We start from the raw sequence: 20910 nt of genomic DNA, 5'->3' as shown, positions 1-20910 counted from the left end.
ACCTTGTCATCAAGTTCTGTGGAAGAAGCTGTGCTATTTTCGTTCTCTGTCTCAGTACAAAATCATTTCTTTTCATAAATCTTGTGCACCAACCATGACTCGCCTTAAAATCTGTGATGCCTAATTTCTGTTGCTCTAAGGCAAAGATCTGAATTGATCCTCGGAAAACACCATATCCATTCTGTCGGTTTCACCGACATATTTCTCACTTCAACTTCCAATCAGGCTTGTTACACTTTTCTCTGTTAGCACATTTGTTTTTGGCATAAGCTTGTTGTGGAGAGAGCCTTTTTCCAGTCTCTAACATTTTTTGGGAAACCTTAAATTCCCTTTGTTGCTGCATTAAAGCTCCTTAGTCTGTTCTGTATATTCAATCACTGGAGCTTGAACTTTGTTGTGAACTTGTTTCTTCTTTGAATCCATGCTGAAGAGAATATGGGTCAAGCACGTTTAAATTATAATAAGACACAATTTGAAATATACACGCAGGCTACTCATGATGACATAATATGATGAGTCAGGTCATCTACACATAGTTGCCAGTTTCAAGAATTTCCTTTAAAATTTTAAGTTACCGAGTATTTCTTTTTCCCAAATTGTTAATACTGTAGGTAAACAGTTTATTATTGTGCAAACCCCACAGAAAAAAAAATTAACAGAAATGGAGACACCAAAAATTAAAAAAAAAAAAAAAAAGCTGTGTCTGAAGTAACACTGTTGGTAGGGTCAGATGATTCTAACAGCATCCTGCCAGTACCCAAGTTATCAAATTTATAACAGTGTCTAACCTCACTACTGTAGTTTATCTGATGTAGGCAATGTGAAGTAGAAAATACCAGTTAAAGTGAGAATTGGAAGAGAATAAACAAGAAAGATGTCGTTAGCTATTTTTGGTAGGGCTGACGAGAGTACCAGCTGTTTGGTCTTTTTGGCGTGGAGAGTCGCAAATATCCGTGATTGGTATTTGTTTCTTGGTGTCTTTTGTATTTTTAAAATGAATACTTGTAAATTAAAAGTACTGTAACATTGTACTATATACAAACTTGTCATATTTCGGGAAAATAAGAATACTATACCGTAAAACAATTTCAATCGTGACGCTATATTAAAGGTTGCTTAAGAAGCGGGCCGATGCAAAAACAACACCTCTGCGACTCAGGCTCTGGCCGTATCAGCTAGACGGCACACGTGTTTTTCGAATCGCTTTCAGTTAAAAACTGCTACATCACAGTGAATCAGATAGAATATTATTAATACAACAGTTTAATCGAAAACCATTCGAAAGCGATACGCTTGTCATCTTTTGAACGGCGTTAAAGTCATTGCCACGAGTTTTATCCCACTTTTCACTGTGCATTTCAGCACCACATTTGCTTTTTCAGAATTAATAGCAGTTTTGCTGGAAATGTGATGTTTTAATGTAAAATAGGATAAAATACATGACGAAAACAAAAGACTTTACTTAATTGGTGTTCAAGAGATATTTGTTTTTTAATAGTTTTGGTTAAAAACTGTTATATTAATGATATTCTATTCATCTGTGCTTGATATAATATATTATTGGAAATGTAATATTTTGCTGAAATGACATACATATATTGAAAGTGGATAAAATGTGACGAAAACAATGACTTTGCTTTTTTTAAAAGATGTTACTGAATTGTTGAATGGTTTTCAGTAAAATTGTTGTATTATATAATATTTCTTAATTTTCTGAATAAATACTTGAATGGAAATATACAATATTTTTGTTGAAATTACCGGTGTTTTAGGTACGGCCAGTTTTGTTGTTCTTTTATTCTCAAAAACTTAAGGACCTAAAACAAGGAATATCATAAATTAACGATTGTCAAAAATCAGGGCTACCTGATAAAAGGTAGGTAGAATTATAGACGGGTATGGTGTATATTTCAGTCACTTTATGACATTTTATAAAAAAACCAAAACTCAATCTAAAAGACATACATAAACAAATAAATACTTACTAGACCTTAAACGTTAACTGTCAAAACATGTCACTGTCACATCTCCCTCCTCCCCAGCAAGGGTTGGTGGTTATACAGAGGCTTTAAAGTTTTGTATAATATCACACACTAAAGTTAGAGAATATAATTGTATTGCTGAATTTTTGCAAGACAGATATTGAATATAAACATCATATATTTTGCACAAGAGATAAAAGTTTTAGTACATTAGTGTATTGTAGTACATTTTAGTAATGTAAAGTTTTACACTGTTTGGGTAGATTTACATTTATTTCTTCATTTATTTTATTCATTTACATGCACATATTAACTCAAAATAAACGTAAAGAAAAAAATTACCTAAGTGCAAACCTGTACTGTACATGTACTAAATGATTATGGTACTAAAATTGTTATGTCTAGTGCAAATTATAGCTTGTTTATATTCAAATTAATCAATATTTTACAAGAATCTCAGCAATGTAAATTATATTCTCGCAGGTCATTTCACTGGCATCTTATAAGAGAGAAACTTAGTAACTTAAGGACTGATAAATAAACACACATAGACTTTTCAGCTCCAACTGTCAAACATCACTTCTTGTTTGCCGCTCTCTCCCGCTCAGTCAGGAATTTGTGTTCTTGAAGTTTATATAATATTCTACTGTTAGAGAATATACTTGCATTGCTGGAATCTCAACAGTGAATATTTAACAGTATATTTTTGCACACACTTGTATTACATTGCTGTAGTGATTAAGAATAAGAGTATGTGTATATATATGTTTAGTGATGGGCGTTTGTGAATTTTGTGAGTGTTTGACTTTATGCATTTTTGGCTTTTCTTTGTATGTACAGTGGTCTCGGTTAACTAACACAATTGCTCCAGAGGGTTGCGTTTATCAAGCCATTGTTTTAATGATATTGCAATTGGTTCCAGCTCACAGAGTATATACAAAGTAAAGATAAAATGTATAGTCAGAAACACTCCTACCATAATTTTTCAAATCACTATACAGTATATGTATGTATATATTTAATTTAATCATATGTAATGTGATACAGGTGATATTTTATTTTGTGCAAAATATATGATGCTATGTTCAAATTGTTTGCTTTGCAAGGATTTTTGAATGCAAATTATATTTTATTTTAGTTTGAGATATTTTATAAATATTTTAAAGTAAAATAAATACTCAAATTTTTGTTTGGGAACGAAGGAAGGAGGGGAGCTAGGATATGGGAGGAGGGGAGGAGCAAGCGAGTGGGGGGGGGGAGGGAGATGTGGGGGGGGGGGAGGAGCAGTGAGGTGGAGGAGGGAGGAGCAAGCGGGGGAAGAGGGGAGCAGGGGGGAGTGGAGGTGAGGTGACAGGTAGTGTTCTGTGAAGTATAATTGTTTATTTATTTGAGATTTGTTTTTAGCTTGAAATTTATAGGAATTACCTCGCTAGAATATACTTATATTGCTGAATTTTATAAGATAGTGATTAATGGAATATAAACAAGCTATATTCAAGACATACAAATATAAATTAATTTCTAATAATTTTATTAGGAGAGTGTATTTATCTTTTGTGCAAAAATATATGACGTAAATTCAAATTATTGGCTGTTTTGGTGTGAAGTAGGTGTTGGTGGGGGAGGAGATGTGTGTAAGGATGTGGAGGAAGGTGTTGGTGGTGGTTTGAGGATGGTGGGAGTGTTGATGGGAGGGATGTTGGTGGTGCTGTGAGGGAAGTGTGTTGATGTGAGGGAGGTGTTGGTGGTGCGGGAGGGAAGTGTGTGTTGGGATGTGAGGGAGGTGTTGGTGGTGCTGTGAGGGAAGTGTGTGTTGATGTGAGGGGAGGTGTTGGTGGTGTGTGAGGAGGTGTTGGTGAGGGAGGTGTTGGTGGTGGTGAGGGAGGTGGTTGATGTGAGGGAGGAGGTGGTGGTAGGGAGGGGAGGTGTTGATGTGAGGAGGTGTTGGTGGTGCTGTGAGGGGAGGTGTGGTGTTGGTGTGAGGGAGGTGTTGGTGGTGGAGGGAAGTGTGTTGGTGGGTGTGAGGGAGGTGTTGGTGGTGGAGGGAGGTGTGTGTGAGGGAGGTGTTGTGGTGGTGTGAGGGAAGTAGTGTGTGTTGATGGGAGGGAGGTGTTGGTGGTGGGGAGGGGGTGTTGATGAGGGAGGTGTTGGTGGTGCAGAGGGGAAGGTGTGTGTTGATGTGAGGGAGGTTGGTGGTAGCAGGAGGGAGGTGTGTGTGTTGGATGTGAGGGAGGTGTTGGTGCTGTGAGGGAAGGTTAGTGTTGGCAGGAGGGAGGTGTTGGTGGTGCTGTGGAGGAAGTGGGGTTGATGTGAGGGAGGTGGTGCTGTGAGGGAAGTGTGTGTTGATGTGAGGAGGTGTTGGTGGTGGTGAGGAGGTGTTGATGTGAGGAGGTGGTGGTGTGGAGGAGGTGTTGGTGGGAGGAGGTGGCAGTGAGGAGGGGTTGCTGGTGGTGTGAGTGAAGGTGTTGGTGGAGGAGGGTGTTGATGAGGGAGGTGTTGGTGGTGGTGTGAGGGAGGGTGTTGGTGGTGTGAGGGATGTGGTGGTGCTGTGAGGGAGGTGTTGGTGCAGGAGGAGGGAGGTGTTGGTGGTGGTGTGAGGGAGGTGTTGTGAGGAGTGTGTTGGTGAAGGAAGTGTTAGTGTTGATGTGAGGAGGTGGGTGGTGGGTGTGGAGGGAGGTGTTGGGAGGGAGGTGGTGTGAGGGAGGTGTTGGTGTGAGGGAGGTGTTGGTGGTGGTGTGAGGGAGGTGTTGTGGTGAGGAGGTGTTGGTGGTGGTGTGAGGAGGTGTTGGTGGTGGTGTGGGAGGGAGGTGTTGGTGGTGAGGGAGGTGTTGGTGGTGGTGTAAGGGAGGTGTTGGTGTGAGGGAGGTTGGTAGGTGTGAGGGAGGTGTTGGTGGTGGTGTGAGGGAGGTGTTGGTGGTGAGGAGGAGGTGTTGGTGGTGTGAGGGAAGTGTTGGTGGGAGGAGGTAGGTGCAGGAGGAGGTGTTGGTGGTGGTTTGAGGAGGTGGTGTGAGGGAAGTGTTGGTGGTGGTGAGAGGTGTTGGAAGCAGGTGAGGGAGGTGTTGGTGGTGGGAGGGAGGTGTTGGTGTTGATGTGTGAGGGAGATGGGGTGGTGGGAGGAGGTGTTGGTGGTGGGTGTGAGGGGAGGTGAGGATGAGAGGAGGTGGGTGGTGGGAGGGAGGTGTGAGTGTTGGATGTGAGGGAGATGGGTGGTGGTGGAGGGAGGTGTTGGTGTGAGGGGAGGTGTTGGTGTTGATGTGAGGGAGATGTTAGGTAGGTGAAGGTGTTGGTGTGTGAGGAGGTGGGTGGTGGTGTGAGGGGATGCGGTGGTGTGGAGGGAGGTGTTGGTGGGGTGAGGGAGGTGTTGGTGTGGAGGGAGGTGTTGGCGGTGTGAGGGGAGGGGTGTGAGGTGATGTGAGGGGAGGTTAGGTGTGGAGGAGGAGGGGAGGTGTTGGTGTTGATGGGAGGGGAGATGTGGGTGGTGGTGTGAAGGTGTTGGTGTGAGGAGATGGGTGGTGGTGGGAGGGTGTTGGTGTGAGGAGGTGTTGGTGGTGGTGTGAGGTGGTTGAGGAGGTGTTGGTGGTGGTGTGAGGAGGTGGTGGTGTGAGGGAGGTGTTGGTGGTGTGTGAGGGAGGTGTGGTGGTGTGAGAGGTGTGGTGGTGGCGTGATGGGAGGTGGGTGTGAGGAGGTTGGTGGTGGTGTGAGGAGGTGTTTGGTGTGAGGGAGGTGTTGGTGGTGGTGTGGGAGGGAGGTGTTGGTGGTGGTGGAGGAGGTGGTGTTGGTGGAGGAGAGATGTGGGTGGTGGTGTGTGAGGAGGTGCAGGTGGTGAGGGAGGTGTGAGTAGGATGTGAGGAGATGTGGGGTGGTGGTGTGGAGGGAGGTGGTGAGGGAGGTTGGGTGTTGATGGGAGGGAGATGGGTGGTGTGTGAGGGAGGTGTTGGTGAGGAGTAAGCAGTTGATGAGGGAGATAAGGGTGGTGGTGTGAGGGAGGTTGGTGAGGAGGTGTTGGTGTTGGATGTGAGGGAGATGGGTAGGTGTGGAGGAGGTAGCAAGGATGTGAGGGGAGATGGGTAAGTGTGAGGGAGTGTGTTGGTGGTGGTGTGAGGGAGGTGTTGGGTGTTGATGTGAGGGAGATGTGGGTGTTGGTGTGGAGGGAGGTGTTGGTGTTGGGATGTGGGAGGGAAGATGTGGTGTGAGGAGGTGCAGGGAGAGAGGTGTTGTGTGGTGTGAGGGAGATGTTGTGTGTGAGGGAGGCAGGTGAGGATGGTTGGTGGTGGTGGAGGGAGGTGTTGGTGTGAGGAGGTGTTGGTGGTGGGAGGGAGGTGTTGGTGGTGGTGTGGGGAGGGGAGGTGTGAGTGTTGATGGGAGGGAGATGTGGTGGTGGTGTGTGAGGGAGGTGTTGGTAGTGAGGGAGGTGGTGTTGATGTGAGGGAGGTGGGTGGTGTGAGGGAGGTGTTGGTGTGGGAGGGAGGTGTTGGATGAGGAGATGGGGTGGTGGTGAGGGAGGTGTTGGTGTGGGAGGGAGGTAAGAGGTTGATGTGAGGGGAGATGAGGGTGGTGGTGTGGAGGAGGTGTTGGTGTGAGGGAGGTGTTGGTGTTGATGTGAGGGAGGTGGGTGGTGTGAGGGAGGTGTTTGCTGATGTGGAGGAGGATGTGGGTGTTGGTGTGAGGGAGGTGTTGGTGGTGAGGAGTGTTGGTGTTGAGTGAGGAGATGTGGGAGCAGGAGGGGAGGTGTTGGTGTTGATGTGAGGAAGTGTGGGAGGTGGTGTGAGGGGAGGTGTTGGTGTGGAGAGAGGTGTTGTGTGGTGTGAGGGAGATGTTAGTTGGTGTGTGAGGGAGGGCAGGTGGGAGGGAGGTTGGTGGTGGTGTGAGGAGGCTGGTGGTGGTGTGAGGGAGGCTGGTGGTGGGTGTGGGAGGGAGGTGTTGGTGGTGGTGGAGGAGGTGTGAGTGTTGATGTGAGGGATGGGGTGGTGGGTGAGGGAGGTGTGCAGGTGGTTTGAGGAGGTGTGAGGTTGATGTGAGGGAGGTGTGGTGGTGGTGTGAGGGGAGGTGTTGGTGTGGAGGGAGGTGGGTGGAGGGAGGTGTTGGTGGTGGTGTGGAGGAGGTGTTGGTGTTGAGTGAGGGAGATGTGGTGGTGGAGGAGGTGTTGGTGTGGAGGAGGTGCTTGGTGTTGATGTGAGTGGAGATGTTAGTGGTGGTGTGGGTGTTGGTGTGAGGGAGGTGTTGGTGTGATGTGGAGGGAGGTGTTAGTGGTGGTGTGGTGTTGTGTGAGGGAGGTGTTGGTGGTGATGTGGAGGGAGGTGTTGGTGGTGTGTGAGGGAGGTGTTGGTGGTGGTGGGAGGGAGGTGTTGGTGGTGGTGAGAGGTGAGTGTTGTGTGAGGGAGGTGGTGGTGTGTGAGGAGGTGTTGTGGTGGTGTGGAGGAGGTGTGTTGGTGGTGCTGTGAGGAGGTGTTGGTGGTGTGAGGAGGTGTTGGTGGTGTGAGGGAGGTGTTGGTGGTGGTGTGAGGGAGGTGTTGGTGGTGGTGTGAGAGGTGTTGGTGTTGGTGTGGGGAGGGGAGGAAGGGTGGTGGTGTGAGGGAGGTGTTGGTGTAGATGAGGGGAGGTGTTGGTGGTGCGGTGGAGGAAGTGGGATGTGAGGTGCTGCTATGGTGGTGAGGGAGGTGTTGATGAGGGGAGGTGGTGGTGTGAGGGAGGTGTTTGAGTGGTGTGAGGGAGGTGTTGGTGGTGCCAGGAGGAGGGTAGAGGGATGTGAAGGGGAGGTGTTGGTGGTGGTGTGAGGGAGGTGTTGATGTGGAGGGAGGTGGTGGTGTGAGGGAGGTGTTGATGTGAGGGAGGTGGTGTGAGGGGAGGTGTTGGGTGTGAGGAGTGTGTTGGTGAGGGAGGTAAGGTAAGGATGGGAGGGGAGGTGTTGGTGGTGGTGTGAGGGAGGTGTTGGTGGTGGTGTGAGGAAGGTGTTGGTGGTGGCTGAGGAGGTGTTGATGTGAGGGAGGTGTTGGTGCTGGTGAGGAAGTGTGTGTTGATGTGAGGGGAGGTAAGCAGGAGGAGGTGCTGGAATGTGGAGGAGGCCGTGGTGGTGTGAGGAAGGTGTTGGTGGTGGTGAAGGTTGATGAGGAGGTGTTGGTGGTGGTGAGTAGGGAGGCGTTGGTGGTGGTGTGAGGGAGTGTAAGGATGTGTGAGGGAGGTGTTGGAGGTGAGGGGAAGTGTGGATGTGAGGAGAGGCGGAAGAGGAGGTGGTGTTGGGTGTGAGGAGGAAGCGGTGGTGCTGGTGAGGGAAGTGTGTGTGTTGGATGTGAGGAGGTGTTGGTGGTGAGGGAAGTGTGTGTGTTGATGTGAGGAGGTGTTGGTGGTGCTGTGAGGGAGGTGTTGGTGCTGATGTGAGGGGAGGAATTGTTGGGTGTGAGGGAGGTGTGAGGTGAGGGAGGTGTTGGTGTTGATGTGAGAGGTGTTGGTGGCGGCAGAGGGAGGTGTTGGTGGGGTGAGGGAAGAGTTAGTGTTGGTGTGAGGAGGTGTTGGTGTTGATGTGAGTGATGGTGGTGCTGTGGAGGAGGTGTTGGTGGTGGTGTGGAGGGAGTGCTGGTGGTGGTGTGAGGGAGGTGCTGGTGGTGGTGTGAGGAGTGCGTTGGTGGTGGGATGTGTTGGTGGTGGTAGGGAGGTGTTGGTGGTGGTGTGAGGGAGTGTGTTGGTGGTAGTGAGGGAGGTGCTGGTGGTTAGGGAGGTGTTGATGTGAGGGGAGGTGGTTGGTGTGATGGGAGGGAGGTGTTGGTGGTGGTGTGAGGGAAGTGTGTGGGAAGTTGATGTGAGGAGGTGTTGGTGGTGGTGAGGGAGGTGTTGGTGGTGTGGGAGGGAAGTGTGTAGTGTTGCGATGTGAGGGAGGTGTTGGTGTGATGGGGAGGAAGGAGGTGGTTGAGGAGGTGTTGGTGTGAAGGGAGGTGTTGGTGGAGGAGGTGGAAGTGGTGGTGGTGTGAGGGAGGTGTGTGGTGGTGGTGAGGAGGTGTTGGTGGTGGTGGGAGGTGTTGATGTGAGGGAGGTGTTGGTGGTTGGTGTGAGGAGGTGCTGGTGGTGGTGTGAGGAGGTTGGTGGTGTGAGGGAGGTGTTGGTGGTGGTGTGAGGGAGTGTGGTGGTGGTGTGAGGAGGTGTTGGTGGTGGTGTGGAGGGAGGTGCTGGTGGTGGTGTAAGGAGGTGTTGGATGTGAGGGAGGTGTTGGTGGTGTGAGGGAGGTGTTGGTGGGAGGGGAGGTTGGTGTGAAGGAGGTGTTGGTGGGAGGGAGGTTCAGAGGAGGTGTTGGTGGAGGGAGGGGAGGGCAGAGGGAGTAAGCAGTGAGGAGGTGTTGGTGTGGAGGGAGGTGTTGGTGTGAGGGAGGTGTTGGTGTGAGGAGGCTGGTGTGAGGAGGTGTTAAGGAGGAGTTGGTGAGGGGAGGTGTTGGTGTGTGAAGGAGGTGTTGGTGGAGGAGGGTTGGTGTGAAGGAGGTGTTGGTGTGAGGAGGTGTGAGGGAGGTGTTGTGTGAAGGAGGTGTTGGTGTGAGGGAGGTGCAGGGAGGTTGGGTGGGAGGGAGGTCTTGGTGTGGAGGGAGGTCTTGGTGGTGGTGTGAGGGAGGTCTTGAGGGAGGTGAGGGGAGGTCTTGGAAGTTGGTGTGAAGGAGGTGTTGGTGGAGGGAGATGTTGGGTGAGAGGGAGGTGTTGATGGTAAGGTGAGGGAGGTGTTGGTGGTGGTGAGGGAGGTTGGTGTTGGTGTGAGGGAGGTGTTGGTGTGAGGGAGGTTGGTGTGTGGTGTGAGGGAGGTCTGGTGGTGAGGTGAGGGGAGGTGGGTGGAGGTGTTGGTGTGAGGGGAGATGTTGGTGGTGGTGTGAGGGAGGTCTAGGTGGAGTGAGGGAGGTCTTGGTGGTGGAGTGAGGGGTTTGTTGGTGTGAGGAGGTGTTGGTGTGAAGGGGAGGTGTTGGTGTGAGGGAGATGTTGGTGGTGGTGTGGGAGGGAGGTCTGGTGGTGGAGTGAGGAGGTTCAGAAGGAGGTGTTGGTGTGAAGGAGGTGTTGGTGGGGAGGGAGTGCAGGGAGGGAGGGTGTTGGGTGTGAGGGAGATGTTGGTGGTGGTGTGAGGGAGGTCTTGGTGGTGGGGAGTGAGGGAGGTCTGTGTTGGTGTGAAGGAGGTTGTGAAGAGTGTTGGTGGGAGGAGGTGGTGTGAGGGAGGTGTAGGTGAGGGGAGGTGTTGGTGTGAGGGAGGTCTTGGTGTGAGGGAGGTCTGGTGAGGGGAGGTGTTGGTGGTGGTGTGAGGAGGTCTTGGTGGTGAGGTGAGGGAGGTCTGGTGGTGGGAGGTGAGGAGGTCTTGGTGTGAGGGGAGGTGTTGGTGGTGGTGGGAGGGAGGTCTTGGTGGTGAGGGGTGAGGAGGTCTGTTGGTGAAGGGAGGTCTGGTGTGAGGGAGGTGTTGGTGTGGGAGGGATGGGTGTGAGGGAGGTGTTGGGTGTGGGAGGAGGTCGTGAGGGAGGGGTTGGTGGTGGTGTGAGGGAGGTCTTGTGGTGAGGTGAGGGAGGTAGAAGGAGGTTGGTGTGAGGGAGGTGAGGGAGGAGCTGAGGGAGGTTGGGTGTGAGGGAGGTGTTGGTGTGAGGGAGGTAGGTGTGAGGGGAGGCAGGTGAGGGGAGGTGTTGGTGGTGGGAGGAGGTCTTGGTGGAGGCAGTGGAGGTCTGGTGTTGGTGTGAAGAGGTGTTGGTGAAGTAGGTGTTGGTGTGAGGGAGGTGTTGTGTGAGGGAGGTGTTGGTGTGAGGGAGGTGTTGGTGTGGAGGGAGGTGTTGGGTGAGGGGAGGTGTTGGTGTGGGAGGGAGGTGTTGGTGGAGGGAGGTGTTGGTGGTGGGAGGTGAGGGAGGTCTGTTGGTGTGGAAGGAGGTGTTGGTGAAGGAGGTGTTGGTGTGTGGGAGGGGAGGGGTGTTGGTGTGAGGGAGGTGTTGGTGGTGGTGTGGAGGAGGTCTTGGTGGTGAGGTGAGGGAGGTCTGGTGTTGGTGAAGGAGGTGTTGGTGTGAGGAGGTGTTGGTGAAGGAGGTGTTGGTGTGAGGGAGGTGTTGGTGTGGGGGAGGTGTTGGTGTGGGGGAGGTGTTGGTGGGGAGATGTTGGTGTGGGGGAGGTGTTGGTGTGAGGGAGGTGTTGGTGGTGAGGTTGGGGAGGTCTTGGTGTTGGTGTGAAGGAGGTGTTGGTGTGAAGGGTGTTGGTGTGGAAGGAGGTGTTGGTGTGGGGGAGGTGTTGGTGGTGGTGTGAGGTCTTGGTGGTGGTGGGGAGGTGTTGGTGTGGAGAAGGAGGTGTTGGTGTGAGGAGGGTGTTGGTGTGGGGGTGTTGGTGTGGGGAGGTGTTGGTGTGAGGGAGGTGTTGGTGGGTGGTGTGAGGTCTTGTTGTTGGTGTGAGGTCTTGGTGGTGGGTGGGGGAGGTGTTGGTGAGGGGAGGTGTTGGTGGTGGTGTGAGGTCTTGGTGGTGAGGTGGGGAGGTCTTGGTGTTGGTGTGAAGGAGGTGTTGGTGTGAGGTGTTGGTGTGAGGTGTTGGTGTGAGGTGTTGGTGTGGGGGAGTGTTGGTGCAGGGAGGTGTGGGTGTGAGGGAGGTGTGGGTGTGAGGGAGGGTGTGGGTGTTGGTGTGAGGTGTTGGTGTGGGGGGTGTTGGTGTGAGGGAGGTGTGGGTGTGGGGGGAGGTGTGGGGTGTGGGGGTGTTGGTGTGGGGAGGTGTTGGTGTGGGGTGTTGGTGTGGGGGAGGTGTTGTTGTGGGGGAGGTGTGGGTGTGGGGGAGGTGTGGTGTTGGTGTGGGGAGGTGTTGGTGTGGGGAGGTGTTGGTGTGGGGAGGTGTTGGTGTGGGGGTGTTGGTGTGGGGGAGGTGTTGGTGTGAGGAGGTGTTGGGTGTGGGGAGGTGTTGGTGTGAGGTGTTGGTGTGGGGGGTGTTGGTGTGAGGTGTTGGTGTGGGGGTGTTGGTGTGAGGGAGGTGTTGGTGTGAGGTGTTGGTGTGAGGCAGGTGTTGGTGTGAGGGGCAGGTGTTGGTGTGAAGGTGTTGGTGTGAGGTGGGTGTTGGTGTGAGGTGTTGGTGTGAGGCGGTGTTGGTGTGAAGGAAGTGTTGGTGGTTGTGTGGTTTTTTTTTTTTTTTATGGGCCCGCAGACGTATGTCGTCGGACGTTGTTCAGTTGGGCGTTAACGGCATGACTGAATATAGAGCAGTGCAGTGTTGATTTTATAAAATATCTTGAATTACATCTAGTGAAATTAAAATTTTATTGGTGAAATACTGCATCAAGATGGAGTCCCCTGAAGGTGATTTCTCTTACATCATCATCAAGGATTCTGCAATGTTTACGGTTCACGTTCGACATCACATGTTCAATTGATTCGTGTCTTTTGTTTGTGAAGTGTTTCTTGAGAGGTGCTCTCAAGTAAATATCAAGAAAGTTGTGCTCTTTAATATTTTTGCATTTTTTATATTAAAATTATTAGTCATTTTAAAATTTAGTTAACATATTGATAATATGCAGTACAGAAACTAGTTTTTAGTAAGCCCATCAGCAACACACCCACCAGCAGTTTGTCTTTGTTAACAGTGGAGTGAACATCAAATTTGTTGGTGTCTTGAATAATTTTGCATTTTACATTAAAATTATTGGTCATTCTGAAATTTAACATATTGATAATATATAGCAGAGTGCAGTGTTGATTTAAATAAAATAATCTTGAATTACACAGTGAACTTAGAATTCTATTGGTGAAATTACTGCATCAAGGATGGGTCTAAAGGTGATTTCTCCTCCATCCTCACCCCAATTCTAATTCATCATCATCATCAACAGGCGACTCTGTGGAAACTATGTGTTAGATTAACTGAGGGACCACTGTATTTGCATTTGGCGAATTTGAATTTGGCGCATTTTTTCCAGTCTATATTACTTGCGAAATACAAGATCTTACTGTTTTATATTTTTAGTGCTCCCTGTTATTCAAAGTCAAATAATTTAATATTTACCATATTCAGTGAAAGACATTTGTTGTTCTTGTGCTCCCTTCCTGATGGCATGAGCAGCCATGAGCAGGGTTGCCTTTCAGTGATCAGAGACCCTCCTAGGATGTAGAAAGCCCAATAATAAGGGAACACCTGAAAAAAAAAAAATACCCATAGAGTCTTCTGAGGAGAGCATCATAACAATCACAAAATATATATTAAATAACTAAAAGACAGAGATGGGAAGATGCCTTCCATATAATAAAGTAAACACCAGGTAAGACAAAGTGTAAGTCATCTAATGAACACCACGTCCTGGAGAAGCTGTGTTCTAGAGTACAGAAGAAGAACCGGAGAACTAAGGTATAATACAATGCAGTGTAGTGTAGCTCATAGAATTGCATTTTGATTAACTCAAGTTTTCTCCATATTAATTATCTCAATATATTTAACCACAGCTACTCCTCGACTTACGACATACTCGACCTACGACCACCCGGACATACCTCAGTACATCCAAGTCGTATTTAAGTCCCAACGTTAGTGTGCATGTGCTGACAATTTTCGTTTATGTCATTTAAATGGCTGGAAACTTAAAAGTGAGAGTTTTGTGTGCTGAAAAAAAACACCCATTTTAGATTTTCTATGTATTATTTAAGCATTTTAGACTTAAACCAATTAAACTTAATTTGGGTCCCTAACCCGTGGTAAGTCAGGGAGCAGCATTTACTCTCTTATATTTACACTATTGTATAACTTTGTACTATACTGTACAGTCAACCCATGATTCACATTCACATTCTGGTGCCACGAAACCGAATGCTCATGGTCGTGGAAACATGCATTTTGAGATCAAACCTCCGCCATCTCTCCCGCCATCCGCCATGTTGTGTGGCATGTGGAATTGCAGTGTGTCTCTTTGTTCTTAGGAAACGCTAATGACATGGTCAAACCTCCCGCCATCTCTCCCGCCATCCGCCATGTTGTGTAAGCGGCGCGAGTAGGTTGCGCAGTGTGTCTCTTTGTTGCGTTATCAGTGACGTCATATGACGTATCGGACTGTAATTGGGCCATGCATCCTTACCTCCCTCCGCTGCTAGCTGTGATTGGTTTAAAGTAATATGACGTGTCCACCCGCGGGAGGGAGGGAGGAAAGACGACGCTTGACCTAGCCGCGGCAGTTTCATCCCTCCAGGCCACACCGTGTATACGTGAATCAATTGTTCTGTAAAATGGCTTCCGCCGGACCACCGCCCCAGAGAAAACCTTTCCTTACCTGGACCCAGCCGCCCTAAGCCAAAGAAGACACGACGTTCCTTAAGCTACGAAATTAAGTATAAGATCATACAAGAGTTGGAGAAAGGAACAAGACAGGTTGATCTCGCGCGCCAGCATGGTGTTAACGAGTCTACGATCAGGACAATTAAGAAGGATGCAGCCAAGATAAAGGAGCACATGAACATCACAAAGTCTACAGGTGCTTCTATGATCAAGTATTTCCACAACCAGGTGCTTCTCAAGACGGAAAAATTACTTGTGAGCTACTTGGTGCGTCAGGCGCGACGGAACATGGCGGTGGACACGCGCTGTTAAGGAGTACGCACGTGAACTGTATGCTGCAGTGTCACGAAAGATGGGAATTACAGAGCCCAAACCCTTTAATGCTTCCTCTGGGTGGTTACAGAGGTTTAAGATGAGGAACAAGATCACCAATATCAACATTGGTGGTGAAGAAGCTAGTGCTGACCGTGTTGCGGCTAGGGAATTTCCTCGGTTTTTACGTGAGATTATGGAGGAAGGACAGTACACCGACGACCAGGTGTTTAACATGGACGAATCTGGTCTTTTTTGGAAAAAGCTACCTTCCAAGACCCTCGTTGTGAAGAATGCCAGCAAGATTTGGGGCCGGAAGTTGCAGAAGGAGCGCATCACCGTCCTGTTTACCACCAATGCCTCCGGTACCTGTAAGCTCAAATTATCGGTGATCCACACAGCACGCAAGCCGCACGCCTACAAGAGCATGGACATGACCAAGCTAAATGTCCACTGACTGACCGCACATAAGGCGTGGATGTTCTCTACACTGTCCCTCTCCTGGTTTGATGACTGTTTCGTTCCCGATGTGAAGAAATTCTGTGAGCAACAGAATGTGCCATTCAAGATTTTGTTGCTGTTGGACAACGCACCAGGACACTCGCCCTTACTGTTAGATCGTCACCCCAACGTAAAAGTGGTCTTCCTTCCTCCCAACACTATGTCTATATTACAGCCCATGGACCAAGAGTTAATCTGTAATGTAAAAGCTGCATTCTCTACTAAAAAATTCAAGCTCCTGAACGACTACACCAACACCAGGGAAGAGTTGCGTAACCTGAGTGACACCACCACCGATAGCAAAAGCGAAGACGACGAGGATCAACAGTTGGCAGAGCAACGAGTACTTTTAAAACAATTCTGGAGAATATTCAACATCAAGAAGCTGTGGACTTCTTGGTGGAGGCATGGGATCAGCTGTCTGTAGCAACTGTTCGTCACGCATGGAGACATGTGTTGGAAGGCATTCCGGCCATTAGGCAGAGTCAATCTGTGACTGGTGAGGTTCAGACTGTTGCAGTAGCAGTGGACCTTGCCAGAGAAGCTGCGCAGAGTGTTACAGCTGCAGGCTTCTCTGAGACCACCAACGACAACATCCTGGAGGTGATAAGGGATCCTGATGTGACTACCGACCAGATGGTAGATGATGATGACGTCAGTGAAGAGGCAGGTGGTGCGTCATCCCAAGAAGAGCGCCGCTTATCCCATAGTAATGTTAGGGTGTGCCATTGAGTGTATCGAGAAAGTCAAGCTCCTCCTCTCCGACGACCCTGACGCAAACAGGTATGAAATCTTCACTACCCAGCTGTTGCAGATTATGGAGCCCTACATCAAGGTTTATCACGACAACATAAACACCAGCCGTCAGCAAAGCATAACAGAGTTCTTCGCCCGCAACCCACCACAGCCAGCCCAAGCCAGTGATAGTGACAGAGGTAGAGACAGTGATGATGACTTTGAGGGATTTGTCAGGGAGGCCCTGACAAGTGTGGATGACAGTGATGGTGACTCACCTGAGGGCCAGTAGCCTGCCCTCTGCCTCGGAACCAGCCTCCATTCCCGTACGCCGACCCATCTCTTCTACTAACGTAAGTGTTAACCCCAACCTTGTTTTTTCTAACTTAACCTTCAGTTTATTGAATGTTCCTTTCTATATTATGTGTGGGTGAATACCATCATAAAGTTAAGATGTTATTTTTAGTAAAACGTACGTATTGTGTCGGGAAAAAGTGGAGTTTGGGGGTCGGCCCGGTCTCTATTTCAATTAATCCCATATGTCATGTTGTTCACTTTACACGTTTCTCACTTTACGCGGGCCGCCGTGGGTTGAATTAACCGCGTAAAGTGAGGGTTGACTGTATATGTTTACTGTGTAATACATTGTATCTTATGTAAAGGTGACAATGATTGAAATGCTTCTCAGATAAGCTATGTCATCTTCTTTATAATTCTTCATTAGTTCTGTAATTTTCACTAGTAATTAACTGTATTAATATACAGATGTATGATATCTAAAGGGATTTAACCCCTTGTAGACATATCCTGCAACTGTTTTGATGTATTTCTTATAGGCCTAATTTAAATTTCCCATGTTTTGTATTTGCTAAGATGCTTATTGCTTAAAACATATATGAACAGTAAATAAGTGTTGTTTTCATATTCATATGTAGAGAAATGACGATATGTTTTCACATGTACACACTTACTGTACATACGTTAGCGTTCTCAATCGTCTCGCTTTATTTCTTCACCATTAGTGGTTAGCTACTTCTAGTGTTCCATAAATTAACATCAAATAATATTACTTAAAACATACATACAGGTATTCAATTTTTTTTCATTTAAGTTCACTACAGCTACAACCAGGGTCTTATTTTCTTTAGTTTCTTAGGTAGAACCTTCGTCACTCACGAAAACAATGCCGCCTTGTCTCCTCGTGTGTGTTTTAATATTCTATGTATTATTAATGAATTGCATTGTTCATTTCACATATATAAGCATTATTTTAATCAAATACATATTCAGTAATAAGCAATAATGAAACTTTTGTACATACAGTGAACCCTCACTTTACGCGGTTAATTCAACCCACGGCGGCCCGCGTAAAGTGAGAAACGCGTAAAGTGAACAACATAACATATGGGATTAATTGAAATAGGGACCGGGCCGACCCCCAAACTCCACTTTTTCAGACACAATACCTAAGTTGTAGTAAAAATAACTTCTTAATTTTATGATGGTATGCACACACAATTAATAATTAAGAGAAATATCAATAATATTAGGTTTTTTAACACTTACATTAGTAGAAAAGATGGCTGGGCACACGGGGATGGGGGGTTGGTTCCGAGGCAGAGGGCAGATTATTGGCCCTCACCTGTATCACTTGTATCAATTGTATCACTATCCACCACAGAGGCTTGCAGGGCCTCTTTGTCAAACCCCTCAAAGTCCATATAAGTCCATATCCTCACTATCATTATCACTATCACTGACTTGGGCCGGCTGTGGTGGGTGGCGGGTGAAGAACTCAGTAATGTTTTGATGACTGGGCGACCTTGTGCGCACCCTGCTCGTGCCGCTCTCCGCGTAAAAGTGTACACACACCGCGGAAAGTGAGCATTCCAGTTTCGGCAGGGTACCGCGTAAACGAGGAAACGCGTAAAGTGGGACCGCGTAAAGCGAGGGTTGACTGTATTCTTAAGATGAATGACTATGTTTCCTTGAGTGCGCACGTGCACCTCGTTCAAGATTCTTCGAACACTGCTGGAGACCGCTGACAACTCAAGGCCGTTTGTTTTACTATACTACGTAGTAAAAATTATGAATGAAGGTAAAAGTGATCGGTGATTGGTTACTTAGTTCCCCGTTGCTTAATTAATGGTTGGTCTTTGTTGTTTCGAATTATATTATACTTTTCTGCTGGTATATACTGTTAATTTGATTTTAAAATGGATAGGGCAATGGGCCAACCTATATGAATTCATGTTTAGACAATTAAACATAAATAAAAATCGGTAATTATGTTAACGAACATCAAGCATCGGGCACAGCTGTGTGAAGGCTGTTTATGAGGTTGCCTGTTTATCATTAATTTATACGAATATTATCTTCAAACGTTTAATCCATTTCGGGTAATTAATCCAGTCGTATGTAACCGATGTCAAACAGACTTCTTTCTAAAGATGCTGATTTCATGCAACACAAACTGCTGTTTTAATTCTCTGTGGGATTAAGCAGAATCATCGGTTCACTGCTAAGTGTGTGTGTGTGTGTGTGTGTGTGTGTGTGTGTGTGTGTGTGTGTGTGTGTGTGTGTGTGTGTGTGTGTGTGTGTGTGTGTGTGTGTCTTTGCCTGTGTGTGTCTTTGCTTGTCTGTAAAAACAGATGTGTAAATGAAACAGTATTATGAAGTTTATTTAATTAAATTATTTATTTTACATTCCATGTGAGGCGTTGGAAATATAAATCTATATATAATGTTTTATTTATTCTTCTATTAATTTATGTTTCAATTATGTCTTAAATGGATACTATACAGTGGTGAACCAGTTTAAAAACATGGTTTTTGCGGGCATTCAATCAATCAATAATCGAAAGAAATGTAATTTGAAATATATAATAAGCTAAGTCTACTCAGATGACAATCGTAATGACAGTTGAAAGGTCTACAGCGATCCAACACATATGCTACCGTATTAGCTATACCTTCAGTACGAGATTTCACTAATTAATGTAATAGTTTCTTATAATTAATAAAAATGGCAAGGGACCCCGTTGAAATCGTCTTTCTTCACGAGCGAGGGCATATGTTTCCATGCAAGTGTGCGTGAGTGTTGGACCATTATTGTAAGTTATGAAATATTGTGGGGTAACGTTGTAACACAGTTTGGTATTTTGGCAAGGATTTTTCCCCTTTTCATATAAATAAATGGAGAGAAAAATACATATACAATACAGTTGGTCCTCACATTACGCGGTTAATGTAACCCGGAGGGTCCCGCGGAAAGTGAGGAACGCGTAAAGTGAACAACATAACATATGGGATTAATTGAAATGGAGTCCAGGCCGATCCCCAAACTCCACTTTTTGACGACACACAACTATGTTGTAGTAAAAATTTTATCTTAACTTTATGATGGTATGAAAAAACAAGTAATATAGAAGAGGTTAGGTTAGGAAAGATAAAGGTTAACATAGGAAAAATAAAGAATAGGTTAAAAAACTAAAAATTTTGTGTAACACTTACGGTAGTAGAAGAGATGGGTCGGCATACGGGGATGGAGGCTGGTTCCGAGGCAGAGGGCAGATTACTGGCCCTCAGGTGAATCACCATTACTAGGTGAATCATCATCACTGTCACTTACAGTTGTCAGGGCTTCCCTGACAAATCCCTCAAAGTCAACTTCACTGTCACTATCACTGGCTTGGGCTGGCTGTGGTGGGTTGCGGGTGAAGAAATCTGTTATGCTTTGCTGACGGCTGGCGTTGATGTTGTCGTGATACACCTTGATGTACGGCTCCATAGCCTGCACCAGCCGGTTATGGAAGACTTCATAGCGGTCATCGTCATTGTCGCGGGAAAGGACGGACTTAATTTTCTCTGCAAACTCCATGGCACACTTAATATCACTATGACTTAAACTGTGTTCTTCGGAGACTGACGCACCTTCTTCCTCCTCTTCACTGACGTGTTCTTCTTCCATCATCTCGTCGGCAGTCACTTCAGGATCTCTGATCACCTCCAGGATGTCGTCGTTGGTGGTCTCGGAGAAGCCTGGAACTGTAACAGTCTGCGCAGCTTCTCTGGCAAGGTCCACTGCTACTGCAACATTCTGAACCTCACCAGTCACAGATTGACTCCTCCTCTCACCTGGTATTCCATGCAACACATGTCTCCATGCGTGACGAATTGTAGCAATAGACAGCTGATCCCATGACTCCACCAAGATGTCCACAGCTTTCTTGATGTTAAATATTCTCCAGAATTGTTTGAAGAGTATTTTTTGCTGTTCTAACCGTTGTTCCTCATCTTCGTCGCTCTTGCTATCGGTGGTGGTGTCACTCAGGTCACGCAACTCTTCCCTGGTGTTGGTGTAGTCGTTCAGGAGCTGGAATTTTTTTGTTGAGAATGCAGCTTTCACATTGCAAATCAACTCCTGGTCCATGGGCTGTAATATAGACGTAGTGTTGGGAGGAAGGAAGACCACTTTTACGTTGGGGTGACGATCTAACAGTAGGGGCGAGTGTCCTGGTGCGTTGTCCAGCAGCAACAAAATATTAAATGGGACATTCTGTTGCTCACAGAATTTCTTTACATCGGGAACAAAACAGTCATCAAACCAGGAGAGGGACAGTGTAGAGAACATCCATGCCTTACGTGCTGTCAGCCAGTGGACATTTAGCTTGGTCATGTCCATGGTTTTGTAGGCATGCGGCTTGCGGGCTGTGTGGATCACCGATAACTTGAGCTTACAGGTACCGGAGGCATTGGTGGCAAACAGGACGGTGATGCGTTCCTTCTGCATTTTCATTCCCTAACTTGCCAAGTATCTCTGCCAACAGACTGGAAGGCTGTGTTTTCCAGAAAGACCAGATTCTGTCCATAAAGAACACCTATCGTCGGTAAAATTGTCCTTCCTCTCCATAATCTCATCGTGAAATGGAGGAAATTCCTATTTAAGCATGATCAGCACCACAATTAATGCTTATATGGTGATCTTGAACCTGAACTTAAACCCCAACCACCCAGAGGAAGCAGAAGGGTTTGGGCTCTGTAATTTATCTGCGTGTTACCGTTATGTGCAGCTCACGCATGTAGTCCTTCGGCTAAGAGCGCCAAGTAATGCATCAGCCATGTTCCACGCGCTTGACGCACCGGGCACCTCGCCACAA

The 20910-nt window shown here is 47.4% G+C and overlaps 1 protein-coding gene across 1 annotated transcript in view; it reads right to left on the bottom strand.

The window, feature by feature from the left end:
- LOC121859247 (zinc transporter 9-like) overlaps positions 1–20910 on the bottom strand; it is a 75949-nt gene that overhangs the window by 18702 nt on the left and 36337 nt on the right. Inside the window, 2 exon segments of the mRNA XM_042355989.1 lie at positions 12947–13021; positions 13024–13075. Coding sequence (XP_042211923.1) covers positions 12947–13021; positions 13024–13075 — 127 coding nt within the window.

Source organism: Homarus americanus, unplaced genomic scaffold (genome assembly GCF_018991925.1).
Source record: "Homarus americanus isolate GMGI-L3 unplaced genomic scaffold, GMGI_Hamer_2.0 scaffold36188, whole genome shotgun sequence".
Classification (NCBI taxonomy): domain Eukaryota; kingdom Metazoa; phylum Arthropoda; class Malacostraca; order Decapoda; family Nephropidae; genus Homarus; species Homarus americanus.
Note: the sequence above shows the minus strand (reverse complement) of the source record. Positions and strands in the feature narration are given on the sequence as shown.